Source organism: Heterodontus francisci, chromosome 14 (genome assembly GCF_036365525.1).
Source record: "Heterodontus francisci isolate sHetFra1 chromosome 14, sHetFra1.hap1, whole genome shotgun sequence".
NCBI lineage: Eukaryota > Metazoa > Chordata > Chondrichthyes > Heterodontiformes > Heterodontidae > Heterodontus > Heterodontus francisci.
In genome coordinates, this window is record NC_090384.1 from 12,941,876 (window position 1) to 12,961,977 (window position 20,102).

The 20,102-nt window shown below is 46.2% G+C and overlaps 1 protein-coding gene across 1 annotated transcript in view; it reads left to right on the plus strand.

Moving 5' to 3' along the window:
* Positions 1 to 20,102, plus strand: part of madd (MAP-kinase activating death domain) — a 426,952-nt gene that overhangs the window by 99,420 nt on the left and 307,430 nt on the right. Inside the window, exons 11-13 of the mRNA XM_068046784.1 lie at positions 2,824 to 3,002; positions 3,498 to 3,733; positions 19,275 to 19,431. Coding sequence (XP_067902885.1) covers positions 2,824 to 3,002; positions 3,498 to 3,733; positions 19,275 to 19,431 — 572 coding nt within the window. The remainder of the gene's footprint in view (positions 1 to 2,823; positions 3,003 to 3,497; positions 3,734 to 19,274; positions 19,432 to 20,102) is intronic.

The following is a 20,102-nucleotide window of genomic DNA, read 5'->3' on the forward strand; positions in this document are numbered from 1 at the left end:
TCCCTCGCGCCCTCGCCCCCCCCTCGCGCCCTCGCCCCCCCCCCTCGCGCCCCTCGCCCCCCCCCCCTCGCGCCCCTCGCCCCCCCCCTCGCGCCCTCTCGCCCCCCCCCCTCGCGCCCTCGCCCCCCCCTCGCGCCCCCCCTCGCCCCCCCCCTCGCCCCCCCCTCGCCCCCCCTCGCCCCCCCTCCCCCGCCCTCGCCCGCGCCCCTCGCCCCCCTCGCCCGCGCCCCTCGCCCGCGCCCTCAGCCCGCCCCCCTCGCCCGCGCCCTGGCCCCCCCCTCGCCCGCGCCCTGGCCCCCCCTCGCCCGCGCCCCTCGCCCCCCCCTCGCCCGCGCCCCTCGCCCCCCCTCGCCCGCGCCCTCGCCCCCCCTCGCCCGCACCCCTCCCCCCCCTCGCCCGCGCCCTCCCCTCAGCCGCTCGCACCCTCCCTCAGTCTCTCCCAACGCATCCACTCTCTGCCACCCCCCTTAACACTTCTCTCATGTCCCTCTCACCCTCCACTGTTCCTCTCACTATCACTTGCATGTGCATCCTCACAGCCCCATGCCCAATCCCCATTCCTGGCCCTTTTTTTGTCCCCCCGTCCCCCTCTCCCCGTATCCCCCCGCCCCCCCCTCCCCCCCCACCCCCCCCCCTCCCCGTATCCCCCCGCCCCCCTCTCCCGTGTCCCCCCCAATCCCCCTTTCCACCCTCCCCATCCCCGTTCCCCCCATCCCCCCTCTCCCCCTGTGCTACCTCCCTTTCCCAGCACCCCAACCTTCCTTCCCCCCCACCCCCACCTTTTCTGGTAGTCCCCACTCTTGGACTTTGGCCCCACCGACACTCAGCCTCACCACTCACCCCCTTCCTCACTTCTAACCCCTTCCCTTCCACTAACCGATATCCCAATCAATTCTTTAATTTTGAAAACTGACTTTCAATAAACCCCCTGAGGACCACCAAATTCAACTTAGTGGAGCTCAAATGCATTTTATATTTTGGCTAATTGTTCTGTTTTTATCTTAATATAATTAATTTAGCGCATGCATTTCTTCGGGGCCTTGGCCTCAAACGCTTCTGCCAAGTGACTTGAAATGAGCATGGTGAGTAAGTGTAAAACAGTTTGCCGAAGGCCCCAGCGAACACTAAATGCCTTGCAGCTGATTGAGGGTTTCCCTTTGTGAAGGCTTATATCAATGCAATAATGATTGCAAGCACCGGTGTATGCTGTTTGCTCAGACCACACACAGGTGCCCCTTCCATTATCACCTCACTTCCCCAGTTCATCTCGCTACAAATAATCCATTGCTCATTCTTTAACACTCGGTTCTTCATATCCTGAATCTACTACATCTTCGCGATTCTGGTGCCAAATTGTGCCCATTGTCCCCCACTTTCCCCTCTGTCAATTCTTTGACCTGCACAACAGCTCTGCAGGGGCTGGAGTGCACCATCGATGCTGAGAATGGCATTTTAATTTGAGGGTTTTTGATTTATTTATCTGTTTTTAATAATGTTATTTCAAAATGTATATAAAGGGGGTCTGGGGTATAAAGGCCCCCTCAACAAAAATAAATAAAGGGGGCCTGGGGTATAAAGGCCACCTTCCAAACAGGAAAAAAAAGGTTAGATACAGAGTAAAGCTCCCTCTACACTGTCCCCATCAAATTCTCCCAGGCAGGTACAGCACTGGGTTAGATACAGAGTAAAGCTCCCCTTGCACTGTCCCATCAAACACTCCCCTGGGCTGATACAGCACGGGGTTAGATAGAGAGAAAAGCTCCCTTTGCACAGTCCCAGCCACATGCCTCTGAGCACCTCCCCCTCTGAAGGTGCCATGCCTGATACTACTGGTTTCTCAGATCGAGTTGTTACGTAGTGGCATTGGCTTCGTTCTGAAGACTGGAGCCTGCATGGAGCATGCTTGGAAGGCTTAAATCTTCTTTGTTGCAAGAAGCTTCACATGACACCATTGTCCAGCAATGTGACCTCAGTGAGTGAGCTGAATGTTGCATCTGACTGCATGGTCCAGCCTCACTGACTCACTTTCTACCTTCTGCTAGGGTTTTTAGTATTCCATTCCATTCTCCATTCTGATTTATGTTACATCGCTCTTTGTGCACGATGTTTTGTTTCTCATGAGGATGGGAGTTGAGGGCAGCAGAAAGAGTGTAATGGTGAGGGCGGGAGGTACTGCCTCTGTCTCTGGTGGGCAAGGTACATGGAGATGGGTGGGGGGTGCTGCACACTCAGTGGAGGAGGGGGAGATGGGGGTGCTGTACACTCAGTGGAGGAGGGGGAGATGGAGGTGCTGTACACTCTGGAGGAGGGGGAGATGGAGGTGCTGTACACTCTGGAGGAGGGGGTGATGGAGGTGCTGCACACTCAGTGGAGGAGGGGGAGATGGAGGTGCTGTACACTCAGTGGAGGATGGGGAGATGGGGGTGCTGCACACTCAGTGGAGGAGGGGGAGATGGGGGTGCTGCACACTCAGTGGAGGAGGGGGGAGATGGGGGTGCTGCACACTCAGTGGAGGAGGAGGAGATGGGGGTGCTGCACACTCAGTGGAGGAGGGGGAGATGGGGGTGCTGCACACTCAGTGGAGGAGGGGGAGATGGGGGTGCTGCACACTCAGTGGAGGAGGGGGGAGATGGAGGTTCTGCACACTCAGTGGTGGAGGAGGAGATGGGGGTGCTGCACACTCAGTGGAGGAGGGGGAGATGGGGGGTGCTGCACACTCAGTGGAGGAGGGGGAGATGGGGTTGGGGATTTGAGGAGAGGTAGGGTGTAATACTCAATCTTGAGTTGGATGTTGAAGCTTTTCCTTTGCTCATCCCGTGACAGGCGCTGGCAAGCATGAGCTTGAACACTCAACCCATCCTCAATTTGGAGAAGTTCAATGAAGCACAAGAGCTTCCTATGCTGGCCGGGAGGTCCCGGGATGAGCAGACTGCTACCCCATCCACGGAGTTCAACCCCCTGATCTACGGCAATGACGTCGACTCTGTGGACATTGCCACCCGGTGAGTCTGAGTGTGGCCTGAGACCTTGGTGTGTTCCTAATCTCTGCCTCCTCTCCCTTGTCATACTAGCACATCCCTCGCCCTCTCGCCGGCACCTCATCCCACCCAGGGCTGTTCTCAGTGTCAGTAGACTCTCCAGCAATGGGGTGCCTCCCAGCCAGCATCAATCCTGGCCTGGCCTGGTGTGGTCATTACTACTTCACCCTCCCTCACCCAAATATCTCAAGGGTAACTATGCCAAAACTACTGGGGCTTGACCGAGATCCACACTGGCTCAACACATACTGAGTATGAACTCAACATATGATGGACCACAGTTAGCCTCGTGCTGTCTGTAATACACACTGTGGAATGAATGAGAGACCTGTGGCCAGGTTAGACTGTAGCCTTCTACAGTGTGTTTTGTGTGTGTGCTTGTGTGATGTATAAATTTATCAATGTTGAGCTGACCTACCTTGCTGCTTTCAAAATGGACTGTCCTTCCTTGGTTCTCAGGGTTGCCATGGTGCGGTTCTTCAATTCCCCCAACGTGCTGCAGGGTTTTCTGGCTCACACACGGACCCTGAGACTCTTCCCACGGCCAGTTGTTGCTTTCCAAGTCAATTCCTTCCTGGCATCCAGACCCAAGCAGTCGTTGTTCACAGAGAAGCTGGCTCGGACTCAGGCTGTCGAGTATTCCGGGGAATGGTCTCTGAATCCCACCAACTACACTTTTCAAAGGATCCACAACAGTAAGTCAGGAGAAGGGTAGCACTGCTGAAGGATGGTGGGTGAGTTTATCAGCACCAATGTGATCCAGCCAGTTCGAGAGGGTGGAGAATGAGACTGAACTTGCTGCCCTGTCTGCCCCATCAAAGGGAGTTGGGGTCATACACAGAGGGAGGAAGTTCATGGAGTGTATACCATGATGGATTCTCAGTCCTTGTCTTTGATTGGGGTTAATGGAACATGGCCATTCATCCACTCGACTATTCCACAATTACATCATGGCTGACCTGTACCTCAGCTCCATTTCCCAACCTTTCTCTGTATCACTTGATACTATACCTAACAAAAGTCTTATTAATCTCAGCCTTGAAGCTCCAACTTGGCCCCAACACATCCACAGCCTTTTGTGAGAGAAAGTTCCAAATTTCCACTACCTTGTGTGTCGAAAAAAGCACCTTGTGCTTCCTGATTTCCCTTCAAAGAACCTATCTCTAATATTAAGATTATGCCCCCTTGGTCTGGAATCGCCCACCAGAAAAATGTTCCCTCTATCTATCCTATTGAATTCTTTCGTCATTTTAAGCATCTCAATCGGATTACCCTTCAATCTTTTATTCTCGAAGGAATGCAAGCTAAGTTTATGTAACCTGTCTTTATAATTTAACCCTCTACGCCCCAGAATCAATTTGGTAAATCTACACTACACCCCCTCCAAGGCCAATATATCCTTCCTGTGGTGCAGTGCCTAGACTGAAGCCAGTATTCCAGATGCAGTCTAACCAAGGCTGTGTACAGCTGAAGCACCACAATCACCTTGATAGTCTAGCCCGTTTGTGGGGCACTGGCACCAGTATTTGGGAAAGAGAGTGCTGTTCTGTTGAGATGGGCTCCTTTTAAACTGGGCTGGGATCAGTGTCCTGGCGAATCATATAACTGGGGCCGTGGGTAGGCCTTTAAACTAACAGAGGATGTGGGCAGAGGGTTCAGGTTAAGGGAGATTTAGAAATCCAAAGAGAAAATTCGGGACAATAGAACAGTGTACCGATTTGGGTAGACTTTCAGAGGAATAAATGGGTCATTCTCAGGATGGCTGGCTGTTACTACTGGGGTGCTGAAAGGCTGAGTGCTGGGCCACAGCTGTTTACAATCTATATAAATGATATGGATGTGGAGGCCAAATGGAACATTTCCAAATTTGCTGATGACACACAACTAGGTGGGAATTTAACTTGTGAGGAGGATGCAAGGAGGCTTCAAGGGGATTTGGACAGGCTAAGTGAATGGACAAGAACATGACAGATGGAATATAATGTGAATAAGTGTGAAATGATCCACTTTGGTAGAAAAAGCAGAAAGACAAGAGTATTTCTGAAATGGTGAGAGGTTGGGAAGTGTTGATATCCAAAGGGACCTGGGTGCCCGTGTTCATGAGTCACTAAAAGCCAGCATACATATGCAGCAAGCAAACAGGAAGGCAAATGACATGTTGGCCTTCATTCCAAGAGGATTTGAGTACAGAAGTAAGGAAGTCGTGTTGCAATTGTATCGAGCTTTGGTAAGACCGCACCTGAAGTGTACAGTTTTGGTCTCTTCATCTAAGGAAGGATATATTTGTCATAGAGGCAGTGCAACGAAGGTTCAGCAGACTGATCCCTGGGATGGCAGGAATGACTTATGAGGGGAGATTGCAGAAACTGGGCCTATATTCTCTAGAATTCCGAGAGAGTCGAGTGCCGCAGGATTGGTTTTGGGACCTCAGCTATTTACAATATATATTACTGAGTTAGACGAAGAGACTGAGAGTAATGTATCTAAGTTTGCTGATGATACAAAGCTAAAGGGAATGTAAGCTGTGAGGGGACACAGAGATATAAAAATGTGAAGTGAGTGGGTGGCAAGGTGGCAGCTGGAGTATAATGTAGGGAAGTGTGAGGTTATTCACTTTGGTAGTAAGAATAGAAAAGCAAAATATTTTTTAAAAGATGTGAAACCTGTAAGTGTTGATGTTCAGAGGGACTTGGGTGTGTTTGTACAAGGCACACAGTAAGGTAGCATGCGGGTACGGCAAGCAAGTAGGATGGATAATGGCATGTTAGCCTTTATTGCAAGAGGATTAGAGTACAAGAATAGAGAAGTCTTGCTACAATTGTACAGGGTTTTAGTGAGACTGCATCTGGAGTACTGTGTGCAGTTTTGGTCTTGTTATGACCGAGGCAGGAGGAGTGCACTGTTCATTCTAGTTCCACTTCTCCACAGATTAAACCATATATTTGAATGTTCCCAGTTACTGATATGGTCAATCATATACCCTGTCTTTCCCAGAATAAAACACATTAACCAGGTTTCTTTAATAAACAACAAAATTATCAGTTTATTATAAAACAAGTCTTAACCAGTACTAAAGTAAAGCATAAACACAGATTGAAATATTAAAGTTCCCTTTTTACCTTAGCCCTTCACGCTCACACACATAAATCGGTTAGCTTCCAAGGAAGAAGACCACAACCCAGCTCAGCTTTCCAGTTCTTTTCAGGTGGTGTTGAGAATTAATTTAGCAGGCTTTTCTTCAGGGACAGGAAGACGAGATGAGTTGATACAGTGGACTTCTCAGGATCTTTTAGAAATGTGCTGGAAAGCTGAGCTGGGTTTTGGTCTTCTCTCCTTCCTTGGGAACTCTTCTCTCCTTGGAAGTTCTCCCCCTTTGAACTCAAAAGAATTCAAAAGCGAAACTGACAACAAGTCAACTTTTTGACCTCCATCAATCTTGACCTGTCACTTCTTTGTAAACAACCTCTCCAGGTGTCTAAAGTTCTCTGTTGTTTATTGAGCTGGAAGTCAGGTGGTTTCCAGGAAAGGCTTGTTGTTGTTGCTGGAAGTCAGATGTTTTCCCGGAAAGGCTTGTTTTGCTGACAAGACCTCTCAGTGCTCCTTTTAAAAAAACTTTTCCAGGGACAGTTTTTCAGTTAAGTGGCTTTTACATGACCCCCTTTGAAAATCCCAATATTTAACATTTCTTCAATCTTTCAAAAATGAATCCTCAAAAAATATATTTAACAATATATTTGGGGTGGCACAGTGGTTCGCACCGCAGCCTCACAGCTCCAGCGACCCGGGTTCAGTTCTGGGTACTGCCTGTGCGGAGTTTGCAAGTTCTCCCTGTGTCTGCGTGGGTTTCCACCGGGTGCTCCGATTTCCTCCCACAGCCAAAGACTTGAAGGTTGATAGGTAAATTGGCCGTTGTAAATTGCCCCTAGTGTAGGTAGGTGGTAGGAGAATGGTGGGGATGTGGTAGAGAATATGGGGTTAATGTAGGATTAGTATAAATGGGTGGTTGTTGGTCGGCACAGACTCGGTGAGCCGAAGGGCCTGTTTCAGTGCTGTATCTCTAAATAAATAAAATAAAACACAGAGGCACTTTTGTAACAGTCTCCACATTTAAGAAAGGATATACTTGCATAGGAGATGGTATAGCGCATGTTCACTAAATTGGTCCCTGGGATGAGGGAATTGTCCTATGATGAGAGGCTGAGTAAATTGGGCCTATACTTTCTGCAGTTTAGAAGAATGAGACGTAATCTCATTGAAATCTATGAGGTTCTGAAGGGGCTGGATAGGGTAGATACTGAGAGTTTGTTTCCGCTGTTCGAGGAATCTAAAACACGGGGGTACAGTCTCAGGATGAGGGGCCGATCATTTAAGACTGAGATGTGGTTGTGGATGGTCCATCGATGAATACATTTAAGGCTGGGATAGACATATTTTTGGTCTGTCAGGGAATCAAGTGGTATGACGAGCGGGCGGGAAAGTGGAATCGAAGCCAAAGATCAGCCATGATTGTATTGAATGGCGGAGCAGGCTCGATGGGTCATATGGTCTAATCCTCCTATTTCTTGTGTTCTTGTGTATAAAATGCCTTTTGAAAGTTCATATACAGAACATCAACTGCACTACCCTCAGTAACTCTCTCCATCACTTTGTCAAGTTTAGTTTAGTTTTGAGATACAGCACTGAAACAGGCCCTTCGGCCCACCGAGTCTGTGCTGACCATCAACCACCCATTTATACTAATCCTACACTAATTCCATATTCCTACCACATCCCCACCTGTCCCTATATTTCCCTACCACCTACCTATATTAGGGGCAATTGCTAATGGCCAATTTACCTATCAACCTGCAAGTCTTTGGCATGTGGGAGGAAACCGGAGCACCCGGAGAAAACCCATGCAGACACAGGGAGAACTTGAAAACTCCACACAGGCAGTACCCAGAATTGAACCCGGGTCGCTGGAGCTGTGAGGCTGCGGTGCTAACCACTGCGCCACTGTACCACCCTCAAAGAACTCAATCAAGTTAGTCAGCCACAATTTGTCTCCAACAAATACCTGCTGTCTCTCATTTATTAAGCCATTTTCTTTTCAAGTGCAAATGAATTTTGTCCTGGATTAATGTCTCTAAAAGACTCCCCCCCCCCCCCCCGCCCCCAAACCCCTGCTGTCCGACGGCAGGCTGACTGATTTGTAGTTGCTGTGTTTCTCCCTCTCTCCTTTTTATAAATACGGGTGTAACATTTCCAACCCTCCAGACCCCTGGTGCCACTCCCATTTCTAAGGAGGATTGGAGGTTTGTGGCCAGAGCCTCAATAATTTCCACCCTTACTTCCCTCAGTCAATAGGATGCATATCTCTGCACTGTGTGACTTTTCTACTTTGAGAACTGCCAGCCTTTAAGTACCACCTTCTTCTTTATTTTGATCCTATCTAATTTCTCTGCTGCCTGCTCCTTTACTGTGACATTGGCAGCATCTTTTTTAGTGAAGACAAATGCAAAATACTTATTTAATATTCCAGCCATGCCTTCTGCCTGCACAAGAAAATCTCCTTTTTGCACTCTAATTGGTCCTGCCCTTCCTTTGACTCCGCTTTTACTAATTATATGTTTATTTAAGTCTTTTGGGTTCTCTTATATTCACTGCTAATTTATTCTTGTGCACTCTCTTTGTCTCTTCAATTCCTTCTTCATTTTTTCCCTGTGCTTTTTGTATTCAGCTTGATGTCTACTGAAGTATGAACCTAATATTTATCATCATCCTTCCTTTTTGTTTCATTTTAATCTCTATGTCTTTAGTCATCCAGAGAACGCTAACTTTGTAACCCATCGGGCAGTACATCCCAAATCCTAACCACTCATTGCATAAAAACGCTTTTCCTCATGTCGCCTCTGGTTCTTATGTCAATCACCTTAAATCTGTGCCCTCTGGTTGTAAACCCTTCAGTCATTGGAAACAGATTCTCTTTATTTACTCTATCTAAACCCTTCATGATTTTAAACACCTTTTTCAAATGCTCTACTCTTAGGAGAACAACCCCAGCTTCTCCAGTCTATCCACGTAACTGTAATCCCTTACCCCGGAACCATTCTAGTAAATCACTTCTGTACCCTCTCCATAGCCTTCCCGTCCTTCCTAAAGTGTGATGCCCGGAACTGGATGCAGTACTCCAGCTTGGGCTGAACTAGATATGATATAGGTTTAGCATAACATCTTGACTTTTGTACTCTCTGCCTTTATTTATAGAGCCATATGCTTTATTAACTAAACAAGGAAAGAAAGACTTGCATTTATATAGTGCTTTTCATGGCCACTGATCATCTCAAAGTGTTTTACAACCAATGAAGTATTTTTGAAGTCTAGTTACTGTTGTAATGCAGGAAACCCAGCAGACAATTTGCACACAGCAAACTCCACAACAGCCATGTGGTAATGACCAGATAATATGTTTTTGTGATATTGATTGAGGGATAAATTTTGGTTGGAACACTGGGGATAACTCCCCTGCTCTTCTTTGAAATAGTGCCAATAGATCTTTTTACATCCACCAGAGCGGGCAGGTGGGGTCTCGGTTTAAATGTCTCATCCGACAGTACAGCACTTCCTCAATTCTGTACTGGAATGTCAGCCTTGATTTTTGTGCTCAAGTCCTGGGGCAGAACTTGAACTTGGAACCTTGAGACTCAGGCGGGAGTGCAACCCACTGCGCCACAGCTGACATACGACTTTGTTAATCTGTCCTGCCACCTTGAAAGATTTGTGCACAGACACCCACAAGTCTCTCTGTTCTTGCCCCCCCCCCACTTTAAAATTGCAGCACTTAGCTTGTATTTTTTCTCCTCATTCTTTCTGTGCCACCTCTCTTTTCTGCATTGAATTTCATCTGCCAGGTGTCTGCCCATTCCACCAGCTTGTCTATGTCCTCTTGAAGTCTGTAAATATCTTCCTCACTGATTACGACACTTTCAGATTTCAAAATTGTGCCCTGTATCTCCAGGTCAACGTCATTAGTGTACAGAGAAAAAAACTATGGTCCTAGTGCTGAATCCTGGGGAACGCCACTATATACCTCCCTCCAGTCTGTCCCTGCTGCTACGGCTCGTTTTATCCCATGACCTTCAGTTTTGCAAGAAAACTTAATAGTTCTCCTTTGAGCTAGTTGTGTGTTATTGTCAATATATCATAATCCATTGTGGCTACTTGTGCCTGCAGCTCACCAACCTAATTTATGCGCCTCTTGGTCTGCATCGCTAACCCCTCCTTTTCAGAAAGTTTACTTTGCATTGCTTGGATTTCATATTGATGCCTGCGGCACAGTGGCGCAGTGGTTAGCACCGCAGCCTCACAGCTCCAGGGACCCGGGTTCGATTCCGGGTACTGCCTGTGTGGAGTTTGCAAGTTCTCCCTGTGTCTGCGTGGGTTTTCTCCGGGTGCTCCGGTTTCCTCCCACAAGCCAAAAGACTTGCAGGTTGATAGGTAAATTGGCCATTATAAATTGTCACTAGTATAGGTAGGTGGTAGGGAAATATAGGGACAGGTGGGGATGTTTGTTGGGAATATGGGATTAGTGTAGGATTAGTATAAAATGGGTGGTTGATGTTCGGCACAGACTCGGTGGGCCGAAGGGCCTGTTTCAGTGCTGTATCTCTAATCTAATCTAAATCGAGGAGTAAATTAATAATGGTGTTTGCACTGTTCTGATCAGCTGAGGAGGAGTCACAAGGCCCGCCTCTTGTCCTTCCTCTAATTTGACCGCAACAGGGTTCCATAGAACCATAAAAATTACAGCACAGAAGGAGGCCATTCAGCCCGTCGTGTCTGTGCTGGCTGAAAAAACTAGTCGCCTAATCTAGTTCCGCCTTTTAGCACCTGGTCCATAGCCTTGCCGGTTACAGCACTTCAGGTGCGTGTCCAGGTACCTTTTAAAAGAATTGAGGGTTTCTGCCTCCACCACCATTCCTGGCAGTGATTTCCAGACACCCACCACCTTCTGGGTGAAAAAGTTTCTCCTCATGTCCCCTCTAATCCTTCTACCAATCACCTTAAATCTGTGCCCCCTGGTAATTGCCCTCTGCATGAGGGGAAACAGGTCCTTCCTGTCTATTCTATCTAGGCCCCTTAATACCTCAATTAAGTCACCCCTTAGCCTCCTCTGTTCTAAGGAAAACAACCCTAGCCTATCTAATCGTTCCTCATAGCTGCAAATTTCAAGCCCTGGCAACATTCTTGTAAATCTCCTCTCTACTCTCTCCAGAGCAATTATGTCCTTTCTGTAATGTGGTGACCAGAACTATACGCAATTCACCAACTGTTGCCGAACCAGTGTTTTATACAGTTCCAGCATTACATCCCTGCTTTTATATTCTTTACCTCGGCCAATAAAGGAAAGCATTCCATATGCCTTCTTCACCACTCTATCTACTGTCCCGCCACATTTAGGGACCTGTGGACATGCACTCCAAGGTCTCTCACTTCTTCTACCCCTCTCAATATCCTCCTGTTTATTGTGTATTCCCTCGCTTTATTTGCTCTCCCCAAATGCATTACTTCACACTTCTCCAGGTTGAATTCCATTTGCCACTTTTCCGCCCACTTAACTAAACCATTGATATCATTCTGGAGTCTACAGTCATCCTCTTCACTCCAAGTACACAACCAATTTTTGTGTCATCAGCAAATTTCCCAATCATGCCTCCCACATTTAAGTCCAAATCATTAATATATACCGCAAACAGCAAGGGACCCAACACTGAACCCTGTGGAACGCCGCTGGAAACAGCTTTCCATCCACAAAAACATCAGTCGACTTTGCTGCCTGCCACTGAGCCAATTCTGGATCCAACCTGTCACATTCCCCTGTATCCCAGTGGCTTTCATTTTACTTACCAGTCTGCCATGCGGGACCTTTTCAGATGCTTTACTAAAATCCATGTAGACCACAACCACTGCACTACCCTCATCAATCCTCCTTGTTACTTCCTCAAAGAATTCAATTAAGTTAGAAGACTTGACCTTCCCTTAACAAATCCATGCTGACTATCCCTGATCAGTCCGTGCCTTTCTAAGTGGTAGTTTATCCTGTCCCTCAGAATAGATTCTAATAATTTACCCACCACTGAGGTTGGACTGACCGGACTATAATTATTTGGCCTCTCCCTCGCACCCTTTTTAAACAATGGTATAACGTTCGCAGGCCTCCAATCCTCTGGCACCTCACCCATATCCAGTGAGGATTTGAAGGTGATCCTCAGCCCATCTGCTATTTCCTCCCTGGCTTCCTTTAACAGCCTGGAATGCAATCCATCCGTCCCTGGTGATTTATCCACTTTCAAGGATGTCAGACCCTCTAGTACTTCATCTCTCATTATGCTTATCGTATCTAATATTGCACACTCCTCCTCTTTAACTACAATGTCTACATCAACTCTCCCCTTTGTGAAGATAGAGGCAAAAAACTGATTAAGAACCCTGCCCAAATCATCTGCATCCACGTGTAAGTTCCCTTGTACATCTCTGATAGGACCTACCCTGTCCTTAGTTATCCTCTTGCTCTTAAGGTACTGATGAAACATCTTTGGGTTTTCCTTGATTTTACCTGTCAATAATTTTTCATGTCCTCTCTTTGCTTTTCTAATTACTTCACCCTTGCACTTTCTATACTCCTCTAGGCTTTCTAAAGTATTAAGTTTTTTGTGATCGTCATAAGTTGCTTTAACTTACCCTGTAAGCCTCTAGATAACCAGGGGGCTCTAGATTTGGCCGTACCACCCTTTATCTTTGTGGGGACATGCCTACACTGTGCCTGTAGAATCTTGCTTTTGAATGCCTCCCACTGGTTTGTCACTGATTTTCCTTCCAGTAGCTGTTTCCAGTCAATTATCGCCAGATCGCCTCTCAGTTTCGTAAAATTTTCTTTCCCCCTGTCTTATCTTTGTCCTTTTCCATGGTTATGCTAAATCTAACTGTATTATGGTCACTATCTCCAAAATAGTCACCCAGTGCTACTTCATCTACTTGCCCAGCTTCATGACCGAAGACTAAATCTAGAATTGCGCCCCCTCTCATTGGGCTTGTTAGGTGCTGACTAAAAAAGTTCTCTTGAATGCAGTTCAAGAATTTTGTTCCCTCTGTGCCGTTCACACTGTTTGTATCCCAGGTGATATTGGGGTAGTTGAAATCCCCAACTATTATTGCCCTATAGTTTTTACACTCAGAAATTTACCTACATATTTGTTCCTCTATCTCCCTCTCACTATTTGGGGGTCTATAGTACACTCCTAGTAGTGTGGCTGCCCCTTTTTTATTTCTGAGCTCACCCATATGGCCTCATTTAATGATTCATTTAGTATATTATCCTGCCTCACAGCTGTTATTGATTCCTTAACCAATAATGCTACACCCCTCCTTTTTTATCCCCCTCTCTATCCCACCTGAAAACTCTACATCCAGGGATGTTGAGCTGCCATTCTTGCCCCATTTTAAGTCAAGGTTCCGTTATAGCAACAATATCGTGTTGCCATGTGTCTGTCTATCTGTGCCCTCGGCTTTATTTGCTATACTCCTTGCATTTAAATAAATATCTTTTAACACTGCCAAATTCCTGTGCTGCACACTTTTTAACCTTTACTACTTCTGTCTTTCCGAGTCGCTCGCTAATTTTCTGCCTTCCATTCCCTCGCCTGAAATTGTCCGATCTGAAACTGCCCTCAGGTTCCCATCCCCTGCCAATCTAGTTTAAACCATCCCCAACAGCACGAGCAAACCTTCCTGCAAGGAAATTTGTCCCAGTCCTGTTCAGGTGTAGACCATCCGGTTTGTACAGGTCCCACCTTCCCCAGAACCAGTCCTAATGGCCCAGAAATCTGAAACCCTCCCTCCTGCACCATCTCTCGAGCCACGTCTTCATCTGGTGTATTTTCCTATCACTATACTCACTAGCATGTGGCCTTGAGGTCCTGCTTGCTAATCTCTTTCCTAACTCCCTAAACTCAGCCTGCAGGACCTCATCCCTCTTTTTTCCTATATCGTTGGTACCAATGTGGACCATGACCTCTGGTCATGCACCCTCGCCCTCCAGAATGCCCTGTAGCCGCTCAGTGATATCCATGACCCTTGCACCAAGGAGGCAACATAGCATCCTGGAATCACGTCTGTGACCACAGAACCGCCGAACTATACAATCCTGTATCACTGTTGCTGTCTTGTCTTTTCTCCTCCCTCCCTGCACAGCTGGTCATGACTCTCGCTGCACTCTCCAGAGGAACCCTCTCTCCCATCAGTACTCAGAACTGAATACCGGTTAGAAAGTGGGATGTTCTCCGGGGACACCTACACTACCTGCCTTAACCTTTTTGTCTATCTGGCAGCCACCCAGTCCCTCTCTGCCTGTGGTCTCTTAAGCTCCGGGGTGACTACCTCCTGAAACGTGCTATCCACGTAGTTCTCTGCACCACAGTGACTCCAGCCGCTGCTCGAGTTCCGAAACCCAGAGCTCAAGCTTCTACAGCTGGTGACGCTTCCTGCAGATGTGTTTGTCAAGGACACACGGTGCGTCCACGACTTCCCACATACCACAGGAGGCACAATTCCACTTGGCCAAGCTTAGCTTTACAAAAAATAATTTTTTTTGACAATGTACTAAGTATAATAACTTACCAATTACTTGCCAATCAGCTTCTTCCCCTGTTCCATGGAGGCTGAAAAAGCAAAAAAGAAGAGAGACCAAAGAACACCTCCTTCCCCTAGTCAGTAAAATCCCTCATGCACAACTCTCAGCCTCACTCTGTCCAAACAGCACTATTCTAATTAATTAGTAATTATTAATAAATTACACTAATTAAAACATTACTAGTACCAACCTTACCACTCACAAGGTAGCTATTTGAGGGTTTAAGAAGAAAAGAACCTTTTTTCTGATTTTTGTTTTTTAGCTGTTCATTCCTTTTGTGGATGTTCTTGCCACTTGAGTGAGTGTTTTACCTTTTATCTGTGTTGTGACTGTAAAAGAACCAATTGGACAGGTTTTCTTGAGTTTAAAAAGAAAGAGGTGAGTTTATTATAATTAAAAATCTAAACCCGATCTAAATAAAATAATCCTACACTTAGATGCACACACACACACACACGAGAATCACACACACACAAATATATTACACAGTCCATAACAAATAAAAATAATGCACAGTCTGTGGTGTCTGGTAGCTTTAGTGGTCTTCTGGTTGAATTAGTGGTCCAAAAGTTCTGCATTGGTAGTTGTCCTTGGAGACAGTTGAGCAGAGCGTTTTCTCCTTGTTATCTTTGTCTTGACTCTAGCAGCCAGTCGCTAGGCTTCGCATGCTCCACTGGGCCTTCTGGAGAGAGAGAGAGACTGTCCTTCTGGCTTCTGCACAAAATGAGTCGTTGGCTTGTCTGCATTGTCCAAGGGAAACTCCCAGCTTTCTCGGAGATGGACAATCAGTCACATGACTGTCTCAGTGTATTCTCTGATGCCTTCTAACATGATTCAAGTTTTCAATCCCTCCCCTTCGCCCTTTCAATGTTAATGTCCCAGGATGACTTTGAATTTCTTGCTAAAGAAAGCAATCTCAGGTAGTTCAATCAATAGCAAGTCATTGTGTTGGGTACAGGCTAATCAGAAATGCATCTCCCTTTGATACCTTGGAATTTGAAAGGTGTTTCAGATGCAAATTGTGGTGACCACCTTGGCTGCCAGTCTTTGAAAGGTTAACTGTAGGATTCCAGTGTTTTTTTCATTAAAAGTTTAATGTAGGTTTCCAACTGCTGAATTAAAATTCCTCATTTGGCATAGCATGTTTTCTTGACAGCACTCATGGGTCAACAGAATCCAACTTCTATTTGATCTCCGAAACAACCCAACAATTCATGGCTCCCTGCTCCACCTCAAATCACCTGAGCACAGACCTGCCTGGAGAGGGTCACTCATCCTCCACCAGCCTGGTATCTCTGACGCAGAGAGAGCAGAGGTCCGCAGTTTCCCTTTCACTGTCACAGAGTTCAGGAAGGTCATTCGCTCAAAGTAAGACCGAAGCCCTATTTGCACCAGGAAATGGGAGTTGATCAAAAGAACTTCTCAACTAGTCAGTTCTCCTGAAGTGACTGGATTTCACGTTAAAACAGAAAGTGCAAGGAGCAGAATTAGGCCAGCTAAGGTGATAAAACTACGCCAGTGTTTTGGATTACTGGATATGTTCACACTAACAAATCTGTTTCATAAAAGGGGTGAGGTGCACAAATGGGACATGACTCTCTGAAATGAGGAGTGCAGGGACAGGCACCCTTATTGAATTACTGACTTCATCCATTGCATGGTGAATAACCTGCGACTGAGTGTTTAGTGAGTTTCCCATCATTGTCTCCCCTTGATAGAAACACCCTGAGTATTTGAATAGAAGGTTGTGTGGGTTTGCAGACTGGAAAATGGATGGAGTTTTGAGGATTGCGTGCGATAGTTTTTTAAGAACATAAATAAGAGCTGCAGTTGGACATTTGGCCCTTTGAACCTGCTGCACCATTCAACAGGATGATGGCTGATCCTCAACCTCAACTCCACCTTTTTGTTTGGCAAGTGTAATGAGATATATGGAGTTGAGATATACCTGTGGATATATTAGAATTGGTTATATACTGGAAGAGGAATAACTTGCAGGGCAATGGGGAAAAAGCAGGGGAGTGGGACTAATTGGATGATCATCTAGTTTCTGGATCTCTCGTCCAGTAACGACCAAACCCACATGGAATTCTGAAACTATTTAATGACTCACCTTTCCAATCAGTTAGGCCACCTCCCAAATTTAGTCCTGGTGTCTATCTCCACTTACTGAAGGGAGAGTCTCTGTTTTAATCCTGGTGTCTAACTCCAGTTACTGAAGGGAGGGTCTCTGTTTTAATTCTGGTGTCTAGCTCCAGTTACTGAAGGGAGAGTCTCTGTTTTAATTCTGGTGTCTAGCTCCAGTTACTGAAGGGAGGGTCTCTGTTTTAATCCTGGTGTCTATCTCCACTTACTGAAGGGAGAGTCTCTGTTTTAATCCTGGTGTCTAACTCCAGTTACTGAAGGGAGGGTCTCTGTTTTAATTCTGGTGTCTAGCTCCAGTTACTGAAGGGAGAGTCTCTGTTTTAATTCTGGTGTCTAGCTCCAGTTACTGAAGGGAGGGTCTCTGTTTTAATTCTGGTGTCTAGCTCCAGTTACTGAAGGGAGAGTCTCTGTTTTAAGCCTGGTGTCTAACTCCAGTTACTGAAGGGAGAGTCTCTGTTTTAATCCTGGTGTCTAGCTCCAGTTACTGAAGGGAGAGTCTCTGTTTTAATCCTGGTGTCTAGCTCCAGTTACTGAAGGGAGAGTCTCTGTTTTAAGCCTGGTGCCTAGCTCCAATTACTGAAGGGAGAGTCTCTGTTTTAATCCTGGTGTCTATCTCCAGTTACTGAAGGGAGAGTCTCTGTTTTAATCCTGGTGTCTATCTCCAGTTACTGAAGGGAGAGTCTCTGTTTTAAGCCTGGTGCCTAGCTCCAATTACTGAAGGGAGAGTCTCTGTTTTAATCCTGGTGTCTATCTCCAGTTACTGAAGGGAGAGTCTCTGTTTTAATCCTGGTGTCTAGCTCCAGTTACTGAAGGGAGAGTCTCTGTTTTAATCCTGGTGTCTATCTCCAGTTACTGAAGGGAGAGTCTCTGTTTTAATCCTGGTGTCTAGCTCCAGTTACTGAAGGGAGAGTCTCTGTTTTAATCCTGGTGTCTATCTCCAGTTACTGAAGGGAGAGTCTCTGTTTTAATCCTGGTGTCTAGCTCCAGTTACTGAAGGGAGAGTCTCTGTTTTAATCCTGGTGTCTAGCTCCAGTTACTGAAGGGAGAGTCTCTGTTTTAATCCTGGTGTCTAACTCCAGTTACTGAAGGGAGAGTCTCTGTTTTAATCCTGGTGTCTAACTCCAGTTACTGAAGGGAGAGTCTCTGTTTTAATCCTGGTGTCTAACTCCAGTTACTGAAGGGAGGGTCTCTGTTTTAACCATACGAACATACATACGAATTAGGAGCAGGAGCAGGCCACTCGGTCCCTCAAGCCTGTTCCGTCATTCAATAAGATCATGACTGATCTGATTGTAACCTCGACTCCACATTCCCGCTATCCCCAATAACCTTTCACCCCCTTGCTTATCAAGAATCTATCTGCCTTTGCCATTAAAATATTCAAAGACTCTGCTTCCACCGCCTTTTGAGGAAGAAAATTCCAAAGGCTCACGACCCGCAGAGAAAACATTCTCCTCATCCTTGTCTTAAATGGGCGACCCCTTATTTTTAAACAGTGACTCCAAGTTCTAGATTCTCCCACAGGAGGAAACATCCTTTCCACATCCACCCTGTCAAGACCCCTCAGTATCTTATATCTTTCAATCAAGTCGCCTCTTACTCCTGTAAACTCCAGTGGATGCAAACCTAGCCTGTTCAACCTTTCTTCATAAGACAACCCACCCATTCCAAGTATCAGTCTAGTAAACCTTCTCTGAACTGCTTCCAACATATTTACATCTTTCCTTAAATAAGAAGACCAGTACTGTACACAGTTATCCAGGTGTAGTCTCACCAATGCCCTGTATAACTGAAGCATAGCTCCCTACTTTTATATTCAATTCCCCTCACAATAAACGATAACATTCTATTAGCTTTCCTATTACTTGCTGTACCTGCATACTATTCTTTTGTGATTCATGCACTAGCACACCCAGATCCCTCTGCATCTCAGAACTCTGCAATCTCTCACCATTTAGATATAAATGCTTCTTTATTATTCTTCCTACCAAAATGGACAATTTCACATTTTCCCACACCTTCGCCCACTCACTTAACCGATCTATATCCCTTTGTAGCCTCCTTCTGTCCTCTTCACAACTTACTTTCCTATCTATCTTTGTGTCATCAGCAAATATAGCAACAATATCTTCGGTCCCTTACCCTTTTACATTTATATAAATTGTAAACAGTTGAGGCCCCAGCACTGATCCCTGTGACACACCACTCGTTACATCTTGCCAACCAAAAAAAGACCCATTTATTCCTACTCTCTGTTTCTTGTTAGCTAACCAATCTTCGATCCATGCCAGTATGTTACCCCCTACAATAAGCTTTGATGTGGCTCCTGGTCCTAATTGCAGTTACTGAAGGGAGGGTCTCTGTTTTAATCCTGGCTTTCTGTGTAGACTATAATAAATCTGTTATTGTTTCTCTTTAACCAGGTGTTTTTGATCCAGCTCTGATTGGAGACAAACCCAAGTGGTATGCCCATCAGCTTCAGCCCATTTACTACCGTGTCTACGACAGCAACTCACAGCTTGCTGAGGCCCTCAACATTCCCATCGAGAAGGATGATGGCTCTGAGCCAACAGACGACAGGTTTGTATGGATCTGGGCGGGAATTGGCATCCTACCCTGCCTTCACTCACTGACCATGCGAAGCCCTGGTAAGATCAGACTAGTAACTTGCTGAAGGATTCAGGTGGCACAAAAAGCAAAATCATGCAGAACCTGGAAATCTGAAAACAAAAAGCTGAATAGTCAGTAAGTCAGGCAGCACCTGTGGTGAAACAGTCTTCACTCCACTGAACCTTGGTTCTTGGGGTAGGAAACCCCCCACCAACTGCACACCACTGATGGGGGGGTTGTACCCTTGATGTCAGAAGAACATATAAAATAGGATCAGAAGTAGGCCTTACAGCCCCATTGAGCCTGCTCCACCATTCAATAAAGCCATGGTCTACTCCACTTTCCCGCCTTATCCCTATATCACTTGATCCCCTTAGCCTTGACTATGTCCAATGACTGAGCATCCGCAATCCTCTGGGGAGGAGAATTCCAAAGATTCACAACCCTCTGAGTGAAGAAATTTCACATCTCAGTCCTCAATGTCTGACCCCTTATCCTGAGACTGTTTTCCCTTGTTCTGGACACTAGAGGAAACAGCTACTCAGCATGTTTCCTGTCAAACCCTTTAAGAGTTTTACATGTTTCAATGAGATCTCCTCTCATTCTTTTAAACTCCAGCGAATATAGGCCTATTCTACTCG